The sequence below is a fragment of the Pararge aegeria genome, chromosome 21 (assembly GCF_905163445.1).
Source record: "Pararge aegeria chromosome 21, ilParAegt1.1, whole genome shotgun sequence".
Taxonomy (NCBI): Eukaryota; Metazoa; Arthropoda; class Insecta; order Lepidoptera; family Nymphalidae; genus Pararge; species Pararge aegeria.
In genome coordinates this window covers 3087259-3101639 of record NC_053200.1, presented here as the reverse complement: position 1 = coordinate 3101639, position 14381 = coordinate 3087259, and the positions used below count along the sequence as shown (strand labels likewise).

The 14381-nt window shown below is 31.1% G+C and overlaps 2 protein-coding genes across 2 annotated transcripts; both read right to left on the bottom strand.

Annotated features, from left to right (window-relative positions):
* Nucleotides 1-403: 403 nt before the first annotated feature.
* Nucleotides 404-6253, bottom strand: LOC120633285 (chaoptin-like). The gene is made up of 2 exons (XM_039903466.1): nucleotides 6143-6253; nucleotides 404-3726 (listed from the first exon to the last, which is right to left on the bottom strand). The coding sequence occupies exon 2, from the start codon at nucleotides 3719-3721 to the stop codon at nucleotides 485-487; it is 3237 nt and encodes a 1078-aa protein (XP_039759400.1). The 5' UTR covers nucleotides 3722-3726; nucleotides 6143-6253; the 3' UTR covers nucleotides 404-484.
* A 1806-nt stretch (nucleotides 6254-8059) lies between these two features.
* On the bottom strand, nucleotides 8060-12124 carry LOC120633260 (chaoptin-like). The gene has a single exon (XM_039903433.1). It carries the CDS (start codon nucleotides 12118-12120, stop codon nucleotides 8884-8886), a length of 3237 nt encoding a protein of 1078 aa, XP_039759367.1. The 5' UTR covers nucleotides 12121-12124; the 3' UTR covers nucleotides 8060-8883.
* Nucleotides 12125-14381: the final 2257 nt, after the last annotated feature.

Below are 14381 nucleotides of genomic sequence, written 5' to 3'. Positions count from 1 at the left end.
TGAAGGTTTAAATAATTTAACACCACTTTTCTTTGTATTCTTCTTCCGTCTTTGTATTTCTATTATTCTTTTATTTCCATAACTTCATAGTGGCGTACAAATAAAAAGTTCAATAATAATAATATGTAATTAGTTGGGTCCCAACTAATTACAAATTATTATTAAGAAAAATTAGAGTAAGTCATAACTATCCATCATAAATAAATAACGCGGTGTGACTATAGATACGTCAAACGACTAAAGCAAATGCATTGAAATATAACAAACACAAGACAATAGTTTTACGAAAATACTTTTTAAACAAACAAGAAAAAGAGTGATTAATAAAACATCGTAATAATACAAAAGTTTATTATAAATTTAAATTAATAAATACACTAAAAGTATTTATTTGAGCTTAACAAGTTTGCAACATAGTAGGTACATTCATTTTAATAAAGTTGAAAAACTTTTGGTACTCATCCCTGATATAAAAATAAAACAATTACTCCATTTCCAATCCATTTCTTACTGATTGCCCGCTATCATACAAATAGTTTGAACGTATCCTGTGTGTCGCTCCTCTGTACAAATATTTATAACTAATTGCAATTATACAAAATAAAACCGTAATCGCTAAACATACAGCTATAATATATAACAACGTTTTTATGTCTATCAATGTATTTCTATCAAATTTAACTTCCAAGGGTTCACCGCCAATATCCACCGAGTTATTTTTGTTATGTTTCTCAATAGTTTTGCTAGAAACTGGTGTCTGTAACATTTCTTTCTGGTTGTTGCCTAATATGGTTAAATTATTGTTTATTTCTAATAATGATATCATTCGTTTAATGTAATTTGCTACATTATCGTTTGTTCTTACTAACTGCGGTAATAGATCTTTATTCTCATTTAGTATTTTTTCCAAATGTGTACTTAAAACCATTTGGGAATGGTCAAAGTTTGGAGGAACCTGGTCAACATCTTCCGTTTTTTTTTCCAAGAGAGCAATTATTTTTGAAAATATCGCATTCACATCTTTACTGAAGTAACTGTAGAGTCGCCCAACTGTTTCTTTCATTTCACTGACATTGCTAGTAATATTTAAGTTGTTATTTTCATCATGAGTTTTCTTTTGTGAGTAACTTGTTTTGCAACCTATACCATTTATATTTTCAAAATCAAAATTGAAACTCTCCGCAGTCACATTAAATTCATCATTACTTATTTTTGCCCAATCTGCCAAAGCATCGCATGAGATACTATTACCTCCAATAGTTAGCAATTGAACACCTGTTTTACTGAATGCACCAAGGTCTATACTTTCTAATTTATTGTTTTCAAGAAATAGCTCTGTCAAAAATGGAGAAGTATGTAAAAGATTGACACCAAATGTATGTATTTCATTATTTGATAAATTTAAAACACGAAGATTCCTAAGCCCATCAAGTACCCCAAATTTAAGGGATTGCAAATTGTTACCATAAAGATTCATAGTGTTAATCATATTATTGGATAAAAATGTGCCTGGCTGGATAGTGGAAATCATATTATTGCTTAAATCAAGCCAATTAAGGGCCGCCATATTTTGGAATGAACTTTTGTCTAATATTTTGATTTTATTTGAACTAACGTCTAATTTAAGAACATTATTTATTTTATAAACGAAAACGGAATTTATATCTTCAATTTCACAATTCGATAATATTAATGTCGCTACTGAAGTATTTAGGACATTTTCAAAGTCAAATTGTCGTTGTATATTACTAACCGAAAGTTGTGATAAAATTAAATTATTAAAAACATCACTCTTAATATGCAAATTATTATTAGAAAGCAAGTCCAAATAATGTAAATGAGACAACATTCTAAAGCCACCAGAATCAATATTTATAATATTATTAAAAGCTAAATTTAAGTGTTCTAGAAGGTGAAAATTCTTAAAAGTTTCACTGGTTATATTTTTTAATTTGTTTTGATTTAGATATAATTTTGATAACTGTGAAATACTTGAAGTATTAATATGAAAATTGTATAACAGATTATGTGATAAATCAAGAATTTTTATAGCCCCACTTCCTTTAAAGGTATTATACTCAATCGTTTGTAGTTGACTATGGGATAGATTAAGAAAAGTAAGAAGAATCAGACCAGAAAATGATTCATTGAGACAAGATACTGATTTTGTATGGGATAAATCTAAAGTCCTTACTTTATATAGACCACGAAATGTATTTCGTTTTAAAGAATCTACAAAGTTGTTTCTACTTATATTGAGGTCCAGCAAGCTTACAAGTTCAATGAATGAATTTAATTCAATATTATCAATTTTATTTTGAGACAAATCCAACGTGGTTAATCTTGTCATGTTTTTGAACATGTTTGGAGTAATTTTCTTTATGAAGTTGTTTTGTAGATAATATTCTGATAACTGATGAAGGTCGCTTGTATTCAAATTAATATCAATTAGATGATTACAAGACAAATCCAATGTAGAAAGTATTTCTAATGCCTGAAAAGCAGATTCTGTTACATTTTCTATTAAGTTAGAGCTCAAATTCAAATATCTTAAATCTTTACTCAAGGCGCTAAAAGCTTTATCACCCAGTTCTTTTAAATATCCTTTACTCAAATCCAAACTTTCAACGGAAATGCCTAGGAATGTATCATACTCTATTGATCCGCTCATATAGTTATTTTGTATATCAAAGTGAGATATATTCGTATTTCTAAATGCCCCTCCTTCTATAGTCTCTATGTAATTCTGAGAAAGCGACAAATTGTTCATTTTTATGTTATTTTTAAATAGGGATTGATGGATATTGATTATTTTATTATGACTTAAATCTAATTGTGCAATATTTCGGAGTGTAGCAAAGGATTGATCGTCGATATGTTTTATCATGTTTGAACTTATATTGAGATTTTCTAAACTGGTAAGCGTCTTAAAGTTCAAATTAGTGAGTGATGTTAATTGATTATTATCTAAAGTCAAATGTTTTAAATTCCTAAATCTCGCCAAGTTTTGATCTATATCTGATATTTCATTGTTAGAAAGTTTTAGTGTCTCCAACTTCGTCATTCCTTCAAATGTCAGTACATCGAATTGTTTCAATTTATTATATGAAAGATCCAAATATTTAAGATATAAAAACATCTCAAAGCAGTTATCTGGTAATGATTCAAGGTAATTATAGCTCAGATCAATGGAAGTAATCTTACTAGATACAGTATTCTCAATTTCGTCAAACTCAATACTTGATATACAATTGTGAGATACGTTTAGCGCAACCATTGAAACACCTGATAACTTTCTTAGATTTACAGTTTCAACTTTGTTGTATGTGACTGAAAGTTCAGTTAATGTCGGTAAGCTGCTTGTAATAATTGGTACTGAAACTAAGTTGCCATTGTTGATATTTAAAGTCGTTATTTTAGTACCTACGTCAATCCCAGATAAGGGATCCTCTGAAATGTTAATATCAACATCTGAAACATAGAAGTATAAGTAATAATTATCGACCAATTCATAATCATAACTTTGTGAATAATGGTTATAAAACCGGCCACCGGTTCTGATGCAATCCCAACTGTTTTTCAAATCTTCCGCATTTTCTGTTGTTCCATCGCAGAGCACATCAGCGCTACAAATGCCATTTAGCCTTGGGTTTTCAGTTAATGTGCATCCTCCCTTTACGCCCATGAATGTTGCAAGAAGTAAAAGAATTAACAGCAACATAGCGTCTGAAAAAAATGTAACAGTATTTACACATAATAAAGTACGAGTAGCATGATTTTATGTCATTTATGCAAAGGGTTTGCATAAATTACATAAAATCTTAGGGTTCAAATAACTCAATGGGTCCCAGAAGACTCGATTTGGGTCCTTTGCTATTTTTGGTGTACATAAATGATCTGCCATACCATGTCAGTGGAACATGAGACATTGTATTGTTTGTAGATGATACATTTCTAATTTTTAAGACTAACAAAATTCATTTATTTCAAGTAGGCCTAATTTATAAGCACTTTTGAAACGTCAAGTCAGTCTGTTTGTAGTGATTTCATTTTAAAGTTAAAAGTTTAAAACAGGAGCGAAGATTACTCGGACGATGTAAACCGTGCCATGTCGCATGTGTTTCCCTAGTTTACTTTGAACAACTTACTTTTAAATCCAAAAAAAAAACGAAGTCTGTCGAAAATGGAAACCTCCATAGGTTTTCATGACCTTTGATAATAAGCTACAGTGTAATTACACGTGTAAGCTACCCATGTAAATACACAAGCGGATAAACTAAGCTCAGCTGCCTACGCAGTCAGAAAAATTAGACACATTACTGACGTTTATATTACAGACTTGTTTATTTTGCGTACTTTAATAGTATGCTGCTGATATTGAAACTATATTATTTTGCAAAAAAGAGCTGTGTGTTTATAAATATGTAAATTTTAATCTCGCGAATCCCTCGGGAATATGTTTAAAAAAATAGGTATACTTACTGTAGCTTCATAATATATTTATAATAATATAGTATTTTTAAGACAAAATATTAATCTTTATACGCAAAAAGTGGATATAAACAATCGACTTACAAGAAATGGTCATTAATTAGTGTTATCTGAATATCGTCTGCGAAACGTACAGAAGTCATTTGTCTGATTGAGTATACGCTTTTATAATAATATGATGCCTAAGCTAGAATTAGACCTAACAATGCATAAGATTAAATAATATGTTAAAACACATTTATTATAGCGAGATTACTATACAATTGATGAATTTCTTAATGACAAGGTTGCTTGAAAGCATCCGGCTCCGCTTTCATCTCTTACAAAATAGAAAAAGTAATGTTAAAAATTGGATAGAAGCAGGCGTTACTTTGCGGAAATCCATGATATATTATGAAAATTAAGCTTAATTTGCTATACTCCGCGAAAAGCAGGAGAATCTGTGTGGTGTAATTTATAATTTCTTCAATCCTTATACTCCACACCAAACAGAACTTCAGCAATGTACCCTGTATGCGCGTTTCGCTCCGAAACCGGAACATCCTCAGGAGATTTTGACTTTACAAAATTTTCATTGTTCTTTCAAATTATCCATTGTCAAATTATTCATGTTAAAAAGTAAAATGTCAATAAAAAACCAAAAGACTTCTTGGACTGGCTTCTTGTCGGTAGAATTTGCCTTTAGAACCGGTGTTCGTTTCTACAAACAGACAGACTTGACGAAAAGTGATTATATTAGGCCTACTAGAAAGAAATGAATTTTGAATTTAGTCACTTGTGTAAGCTAAATCATAAAAAAAATCTATGACAGCAATAGGGCTGGGATTATTAGCAAAAAATTTTTTTTTATTATTCAATTATACTCTTATTCTTACCCAGAATACTTAAACCTAATGCGATGGTGTAGCTTTTTTTAAAAATAATCTTAACATCCTTATGCTATATCGTATGCTATTTAATTATCTATTCCCGTAACAAATAACCCATATTGGGATCCTTGTGAATTCACTGAGAGCGCAACAAGAAAATAGTAGCAGCAATAATTCATAGTAAAATACTTTACGTTACAATGCTGTGAAAATAACTAACATAGACTAGCCCAGAATTTTCTATGCCTGTCATGTGGCGTATCTTCTTTACTGCAAAGGCGGGTGAACTAAACCTGTTCGATAAATTATTTATATATAATTATTATTGACAAGCCCTATTAAAGTTTAGCATCTAATGTTATTCCTAGAAAATCTGTCGTATCGTGAATTTTATGCTCTCAGTTTTTTACCATTTAGAACCAAACGACTGGCTTTAACGAGCGAGCTGTTTACATCATCAAAAGCTGATTCACGTTAATATTTTTTTTTGTTTGTTCAACCTTTACGCTCTTACTTAATAACTTGATTTTTAGCATAGAGTTATCTGAAAGGACGTAAACTAAAATAGGCTACGCAACTGCTGAGTTTCTTTTCGGCTTCTTCTCGTTAGAATCTGCCTTCTGAACCATTGATAGAGTCACTACAAACAGCCAGACTTCACGTTTCTAAAGCGCCTATATTAAATGAAAGTGCTTATTTGAAATAAATGCATTTCGAATTTTATTTTATTTTTCAATTAATGAGTTTGCGGAAGCTGAATTTTCGGTGATATAATTACTTACCAAATTCATTATTTCACAGAATTTAACCACAAGTAAGTTTATTTTTGTCTCAATAGCCTATTTTTCGATTCTATTATGTCAGGATACTCGACCATATCGCACGGCCATAGTTCAGAGTAGCTGTTATATGAAAGAGCGCTATATTTTTTATCAAAACAATGTTATCAAGGATGTAATGAGTTGTTAAATAATGACAACACACATTAGTTATCTGCTGGGCAAAGCCACATCTTCGTACAGGATTTGCTCGCTCGCAATTGACAAGACGTTTTAGAGTATCAAACTCTGTATCGTCAAAGTAATAATAATAATAAATATACTACGACACACAGCCATCTAGACGCAAAGTAAGAGTAGCTTGTGTAATGGGTACTAAGACGACTGATGAATTTTTTTTATGAAAATTTTACATAAATATTTAGGATATACATATAAACACCCAAACACTGAAAAACATTCATGCTCATCACACAAACATTACCCAGTAGTGGAAATTGAACCTACGGCCTTGGACTCACAAAGCAGAGTCGCAGCAAAATGCGCTAATCGGCCGTCAAAAATGGATCTTCACTTACTTCTAGTTCTTGATTTACAAACGATCTGACTACATCCATAGGTAAAAAATTGTAGGTTAATTCAAGCTCTAACTCAAAGCAAATATGATCCATTTTACTCCAATATTAAAGTATTTCCATACTCGAAAATGATTCCTCGATTGCGAGCGAGAAAATCTTGAACTAAGGCGACCGATTAGGCCCTCGAAGGAGGCACACTAGGGTTTACGTCCCCCATTTCCAGGAAGAGGTTGTATCTGTTACATTTCTATTATACTAGGTATTATTTTAATAACTAAGTTTTATTGATTCTAAGTTGCTCAAAAGATGATGGGACTGGCATATCCGTGTTGGATAAAAATCCCAAATAATTAAATATAATAAAAAAAATTTAAAAAACACGGCGTTGTCCACCCATGTACCCACCTCGAAGAACGATCTCACAACTTGGAAAATGTTTGTATGATTAATATGAATGTTTTCAGTTTCAGTTTACACCCAGGTAAAATACCACCCAAACACATACACACACACATTTCAAATATAAATGTGTATAATAAGTATTTATGTATAGTATTATATTATAGTGTTCATAAAAATATTCATCAGTCATCTTAGTACCCATAACACAAGCTATGCTTACTGTGCAGCTAGATGGCGATGTGTGTATTGTCGTAGTATACTTATTTATTTATTATCTTAACAGTATAAGTAACAAGGGATAAAAGCCCGCAACGTAGGTACATTGGAGAAGAGTTAAGATGCTCTTAATCTAAAAGCCTACTCCCAGTATCACTATAATAATAGATTGAGAAAAGCAAACTTGTTATCATAGTGTAAAAACAATAAGAAAATAACTACGATTCTTTTTTATAATATTTTTTTTCAATCGATAATTTCTCATTTAAGTTTTCTACGTGTAAAATAAAAGATTTCAATGTGTGGATTCCAATAATATAAAATAAGAAAACAAAAACATTCGTCAGGAATTCAGATTCCACTTCATTGTCGATACGATTATTCTTATTTTAATTAACGGCATATCGTTGAAAGTGAAAAGAAAACATGGCTGCATAAACAAACGAGATCCACACGCTCGGATCTTTTGACTAACGCAAATGAGTGTAAAAATATAAAACAGACCATGCCTCAACTCACTATATCCACTGACAAACTAACTACTGCAACTAAACCGGGACAAACTAAGGGTAGTATTTGGCTTTATAATATGGCATTGGAAACTAAGCAAACACCACTTCATTTAAGGTATATTTATTTATTTATTAAGAGCATTAACAACATACATTTTACACGTTTTTAAATATAGCACCCGCACAATAACATGCATTGACAAAGCTCCATGTAAACCTAATTTGACAATAAAGTTGTTCGAAAAAAATTACATATAAATTGCAAAAATATATTTATAATAATAAGGTATAACCGACAGTCAGAGCAGAGCATGCATTGAGGTTGATGAAACACTGACACACATAATACTTCGATGCCACCATAACCTTGGCTCCTCACCATCACTCCTTAAGGCACTTGGCGACCTGGGTGGCCTGCTAAGCTTCTGAAGTGAGCTCAGCTGGCCGGAGTGACCCAGCGGGGAGCCGTACCAGTGGCAGTACGTACAACGGAAGGTTCCGGCCAACCAACTACGGAGACAAGCCCAGAAGAAGTAAAATAAGTTCGTTGGCTACCTCTTAGCATCAAACTAAGGCGGATATGACGGACAAAATACTCAAATTTAAAAAAAAATATATAGATAACTAGCTTTCCCGACGAACTTCGTACCCCGAAACATTTTTTTTTTATGAATGTTATACTAATACTTATTATCCTATTCCGGTCTAAGAGAAATCCAAAAAATCAAATATATTAAAAATGTGTCGAGCCTATCTTGAGTTATAAATGGTGTAACTAACACAACTTTGTTTTATATATATAGATATATATTGAGTGTAATGTTTCGAGTTTGGTATTAAACGAAACACCTCAAAGTGTGGATAACAAAAGTATACAATTTAAATAGCTACGGCTATATTCACAGGTTAACTAAAAACTAGTAATCAATGCTAATATTATAATTTTATATTATGAAATATTTTTATTAGCATACCAAAACTATTACAAAATAATATAACCTTATATATAATTCTTATGTGCTATTATTTCGGCTATTTAGTCCATTTCTAGGCCATTAACCACTGATTGCCTATTATTATACGCATTGTTTATCCGTAAACCGCGAGATGTCTGTCTGTACACATATTTATGTATAATTGCTACAACATGAAATAAAACTACAATTGCTAAACATGTGGCTATAAAATATAATAATATTTTCATATCTGTTAATGTTCTTTGATTTAATTTAACTTCTAGCGGTTGTGTATCATTCGATTTTGGAACAATATCTGTCGAATAAACATTTTCATATTTCTCATTAGAAATTGGTATTTGTAATAATTCATTTTTTTTAATATTACCAAGTTCGGTTAAGTAATTATTTTTTTCTAATAATGATATAATTAATTGAATGTCATTCGTTACACTATCACTTTTATTTTTTTTCTCGTTTAGAAAATTATTTAATTGTTCCTTTAAAATCATTTGAGATGTGTTAAAATTGACGTCGTCTAATTTATTATTATCAAGAATCTTTTCCGAAACGGCAATTATTTTAGAAAATGTTTCATTTTCGGATAGTCTTAAATAGTTATACAACTGCCCAACTATGTCCTTTATTTTAACTACTTCGCTAGTTAAATTTATATTATTGTTCTCATTTTGTATTTCTTTCCGTGAAGAACTAATTTTGCCTTTGCAACTGATGCCATATATATTTTCTGAATCAAAATCAAGTCTCGCCCCGGTAACATTTAGGCTATCATTATTTATTTTTTTCCAATCTGCCAACGTGTCACATGGTATACTATTACCACCAATAGTTATCAATTCAACGCTTGTTTTACTGAGTGATCTAAAATCCATACTCACTAAATTATTATTGTCAAAAAACAACTTATTTAGATTTGGTGAGTTGTGTAAAAGATTGACGGCAAAAGTATCTATTTCATTGTTAGATAAATTAAGAACACGAAGATTTACGAGTCCATCGAGTACTCCAAATTGCAGAGATCGTAAATTGTTACTATAAAGATTTAAAGTATTTATCATGTTATTGGTTATGAATGTCCCGGGCTGAATCGTGGAAATCATATTAAAGCTTATATCGAGCCAATTTAAAGCACCCATATTCTGGAATGAGCCTTTATTCAGTGTTTTAATTTTATTTGAGCTTACATCTAACTTAAGAATTTTATTAATATTATACACAAAAACGGAATTCATATCTTCAATTTCACAATTTGTTAATATTAATGTCGATATTGAACTATTCATAGTATTTTCAAAACTGAATTGATGTCGTATATTTCTTAAAATAACTTGTGATATAAACAAATTGTTAAAAACATCACCCTTAATAGCCAAGTTGTAATTAGAACTTAAGTCCAAATAATTTAAATGAGAAAGTGATTGCAAGCTACTAGAGTCTATATAAAATATATTATTACAAGCTAAGTTTAGTTTTTTTAATAGTCGTAAATTCTTAAATGTCATACGTGTAATGTTTTTTAATTTGTTATGATTAAGATAAAGTTCTGATAGTTGTTCAATGTTTGAAGTATTAATATAAAAGTTCTCTAGCATGTTATATGATAAATCAATAATAGAAATGGACCCAGTTTCTTTAAATGTCTCATATTCAATTGTCTCTAACTGACTATGTGATAGGTTTAAATAATTAAGAGAATCCATACTAGAAAAAGATCCGTTGAGACAATGCATCAATCTTGTATTAGATAAATCTAAAGTCTCTACCTTATGTAACCCTCGAAAAATATTGCTTGTTAGAGATTTAACAAAATTGTTATTACTTACATTGAATTCCTTTAGGTTCACTAGTTCAACAAATGAATTAAATTCAATATCGTTAATTTCATTTTGAGACAAATCCAACTTAATCAAATTAGTCAGGTTATTGAACATCTTTGGAATTACTTTTTCTATTTTATTACATTCTAAATGATATTCTGTCAACTTTACAAGATCGCTTGTATTATAATCAATATTGATTAAATTATTATGAGACAAATCCAGCTTATAAAGCATTTTCAATGACTGGAAAGCAGATTGTGTTATATTTTCTATTAAATTTGTACTTAAATTCAAATACCTTAAGTTGGGACCTAAATGACTAAACGCTTTATCACCTAGTTCTTTTAATCTTCCATTACTTAAATCCAGACTTTCAACGGATATACCTAAGAATGTGTCATACTCTATTGATCCGCTGATATAATTATTTTGTATATTGAAATAAGATATGTTGGTTTTTCTAAATGCACCTCTTTCTATATTTTCTATGTTATTGTGGGAAATCGATAATTTATGCAAATTTATGTTGCTTTCAAATAGGGTTTGATGGATAACATATATTTCATTGTGACTCAAATCTAACTGTTCAAGATTTATTAGTGTAGCCAGAGTTTTATTCTCAATATGTTTTATGCGGTTTGAACTTAAGTTGAGTTTTTCTAAGCTGACAAGGGTTCTAAAGTTGAAATCAGTGAGCGTTGTTAGTTGATTAAAATCCAAAGTCAAATCTTTTAACCTCATAAATCTTGCAAAATTCTGACCAATTTCTGATATCTTGTTGTGCGAGAGCTGCAATGTCTCTAATTTAGTTATTCCTTCAAATGTAAGTATATCGAATTTGAAAAGCTTATTAGATGTCAGATTTAAATATCTGAGATGTGGAAACATTGCGAAACAGTTATTTGGTATTGACTCAAGTGCATTATAACTAAGGTCTATAGTATTAATCACACTAGTCAATGTAATTCCGTCTGGGCCAACTTCAATTTTTGATATTGAATTATGCGAGACATTCACAGTCTTCATTGATTCACCTGATAATTCTCTTAAGTTTATAGTTTCAACTTTGTTGTAAGTTAAAGAAAAATTTGCTAATTTACTATATCCGGTTAATGTTGCCCCTATTGAGACTAGATTGCCATTTTCAACAACTAAAGTTTTTACGTTATTTCTTAGATCTGTTACACCAGTTAAATAATCCTCTGAAATATCGATGTCTACATTACTAACATATACGTACAAATTATAACTACTGTCTAAATTATAATCTCGTTCATTGTTGTAGTAATAATGCATGCGGTGTCTTATGCAATTCCATTGTTTTTTCACCAGGGTTATCAAATTTTCTGTCGTTCCACTGCAATTAACTTCGGCACTACATAAGTTATTGATCTTCGGGATGTCTTTTAGTGTGCATTGTCCTTTTATACCCAGAATGGTAGAAAGAACCAAAACGATTAACTGCAATAGTGCCATGGTGTCTGCAAAATAAAAACAACAGTAAACTACTTAGATCTCACAGATACGATGTCGGGTAGAAACCATTAAGGGATATGGGTTTAATATAACTTGTATACTCCGTAACGTAGGCCTAATATAATGTGTTAAAACACATTTATTACAGCGAGGTTATTATACAATTGATGAGTTTCTTAATGACAAGGTTGCTTGGAAGCATCCGGCTCCGCTTTCATCTCTCACAAGATAGAAAAATGAATGTTAAAATGTAAAATGTAAATTTTTGATGTTGGAAAAAAAAAACTGCTGAGTTTCTTGCCGGCTTCTTCTCGGTAGAATCTGCCTTCCGAACCGGTGGCAGATTGTGTTGTGAAGTATTGAAATAAATTAATTTTGTTTTTTTTTTTTTCAATAACCCTTATAGCATGGTAGAGAGTACTGGATTGTTAGTAGGAAAAATCAAGAAGCCCTGGGAATTTTAAAAAAACGGTAGTAAGAACCATATATGGTGCGGTGGAAGTGGATGGTCAGTGGCGTATCAGGTACAATCAAAAAGTTTTTGATATCTTTGCGGAGCCAAACATTTTCCAGCACATAAAAATCTTAAGACTGCAGTGGGCCGGACATGTTTAACGCATGGACGACGATCGTCGACCAAAGAAGATTATGACGTCGCAGCCGTACGGGTTGAGATCGGTCGGGGGGCCAAAATTGCGCTGGATAGATGGAGTAGACCGGGGTGAAGAAGCCATCGGCATGAGAAACTGGCGCACAAGATAGAGATAGGTGGAGGAATCGACTGGAGCAGGCCCGGGCCCACAAAGTGCTGTAGTACCAATGATGATGATGATGATGAGAAAAAATCATATTAATTTCAATATTGTCTGGTAACTTGTTACGGCTATGCAAAATGTAATCTAAATAAAATGCCTAGGATACTTGACATAACACAGTAACCGTTTTTTAAAGCTATTATTAACTATATGTAATTTATTTCATAGTAATTAATTAAATTAATATGATTATCTTACCTTCATAGATATAAATATATTATATTATTCAAAAATATTAAATATTCACAAACATTTCTTCCTTAAACCAACAAAATATATAAATCGTTATTTATTCGTGACTATAAACGAACTGAAAGCACGACAGTAGCCCACCAATGACCGTAACATGATAGGATGTTTTTAGGGTTCCATAGTCGTTGAAGGAACCATATCGTCGCACTTACTCATACATAAATTTACTCGAAACTATGTGTGATTTCACACAAGGTTCTTAAAAATTATTGACATAAGTACGCATTACAAGTGAAATTTTTTATTACGTTACAAGTGAGACTTTGACTTCAATTCACCTGGTGGTGAGTGATGATGCATCCCAAAATTTTTCCTTTCATCTCTTACAAGATAGAAAAATGTATGTTTAAATGTAAAATGTAAATTGTTGATGTGTTATTCTTCTTGGTAGAATCTGCCTTCCGAATTGATGGTAGAGTCACTACAAACAGGCAGACTTGACACTTCAAAAGTGCTTATATTAGGCCTACTTGAAATAAATGAATTTTGAATTTTGATGGTAACAAGTTAACCTGTTAGGTTAGGTTAGTTATCATTTTAACCCCTAGCCCGATTTCGAAGCAACGTCGTACCATAATGCTAAATCGCTTAGCGACACGTTTTTGTCTTTGCCTAATTGAATAAAGATATTTTTGACTTTGACTTTGGTAAGTATATTTCATTACTAACCAAATATTATATCAGCGCAAATGAGCGTCGTGATTACCTTAATGTTAGACATTTTTTTTATTCCACTAAAAGTTAATCCTTGACTGCAATCTCACGTAACGCTAAATCACTGGGATGCGTGTCTACGTTCGTAGGAGGGGAAACTAACCACTAAATCCTGCAACCAGACAAACTAAATACACAATGGTGCAAATTATATCCTTAGCTATTTAAAATAAAACGAAATAATTGGTCTATTTAATCTTTATTTCTGAGGAATAATATTCTAAGCCTAATATTGATGATTGAAAATTATGAAATATTTTTCATATAAAAGTGAAACTTATTTATGACATATTTTTTATTTCATTATTTGTAATAATGAAATAAAAAATATTAATCGGTGTTTACTAGATTACAGTCGTATTAATTAATAATTGCTAGGTATAATAAAATTATGTATATTACCATCATCACGATTACATCAACCCGTTACGCGCTGGCCCAGTGCGGTTTGCGTTGATCACCTTTGAGAACATTATGTTG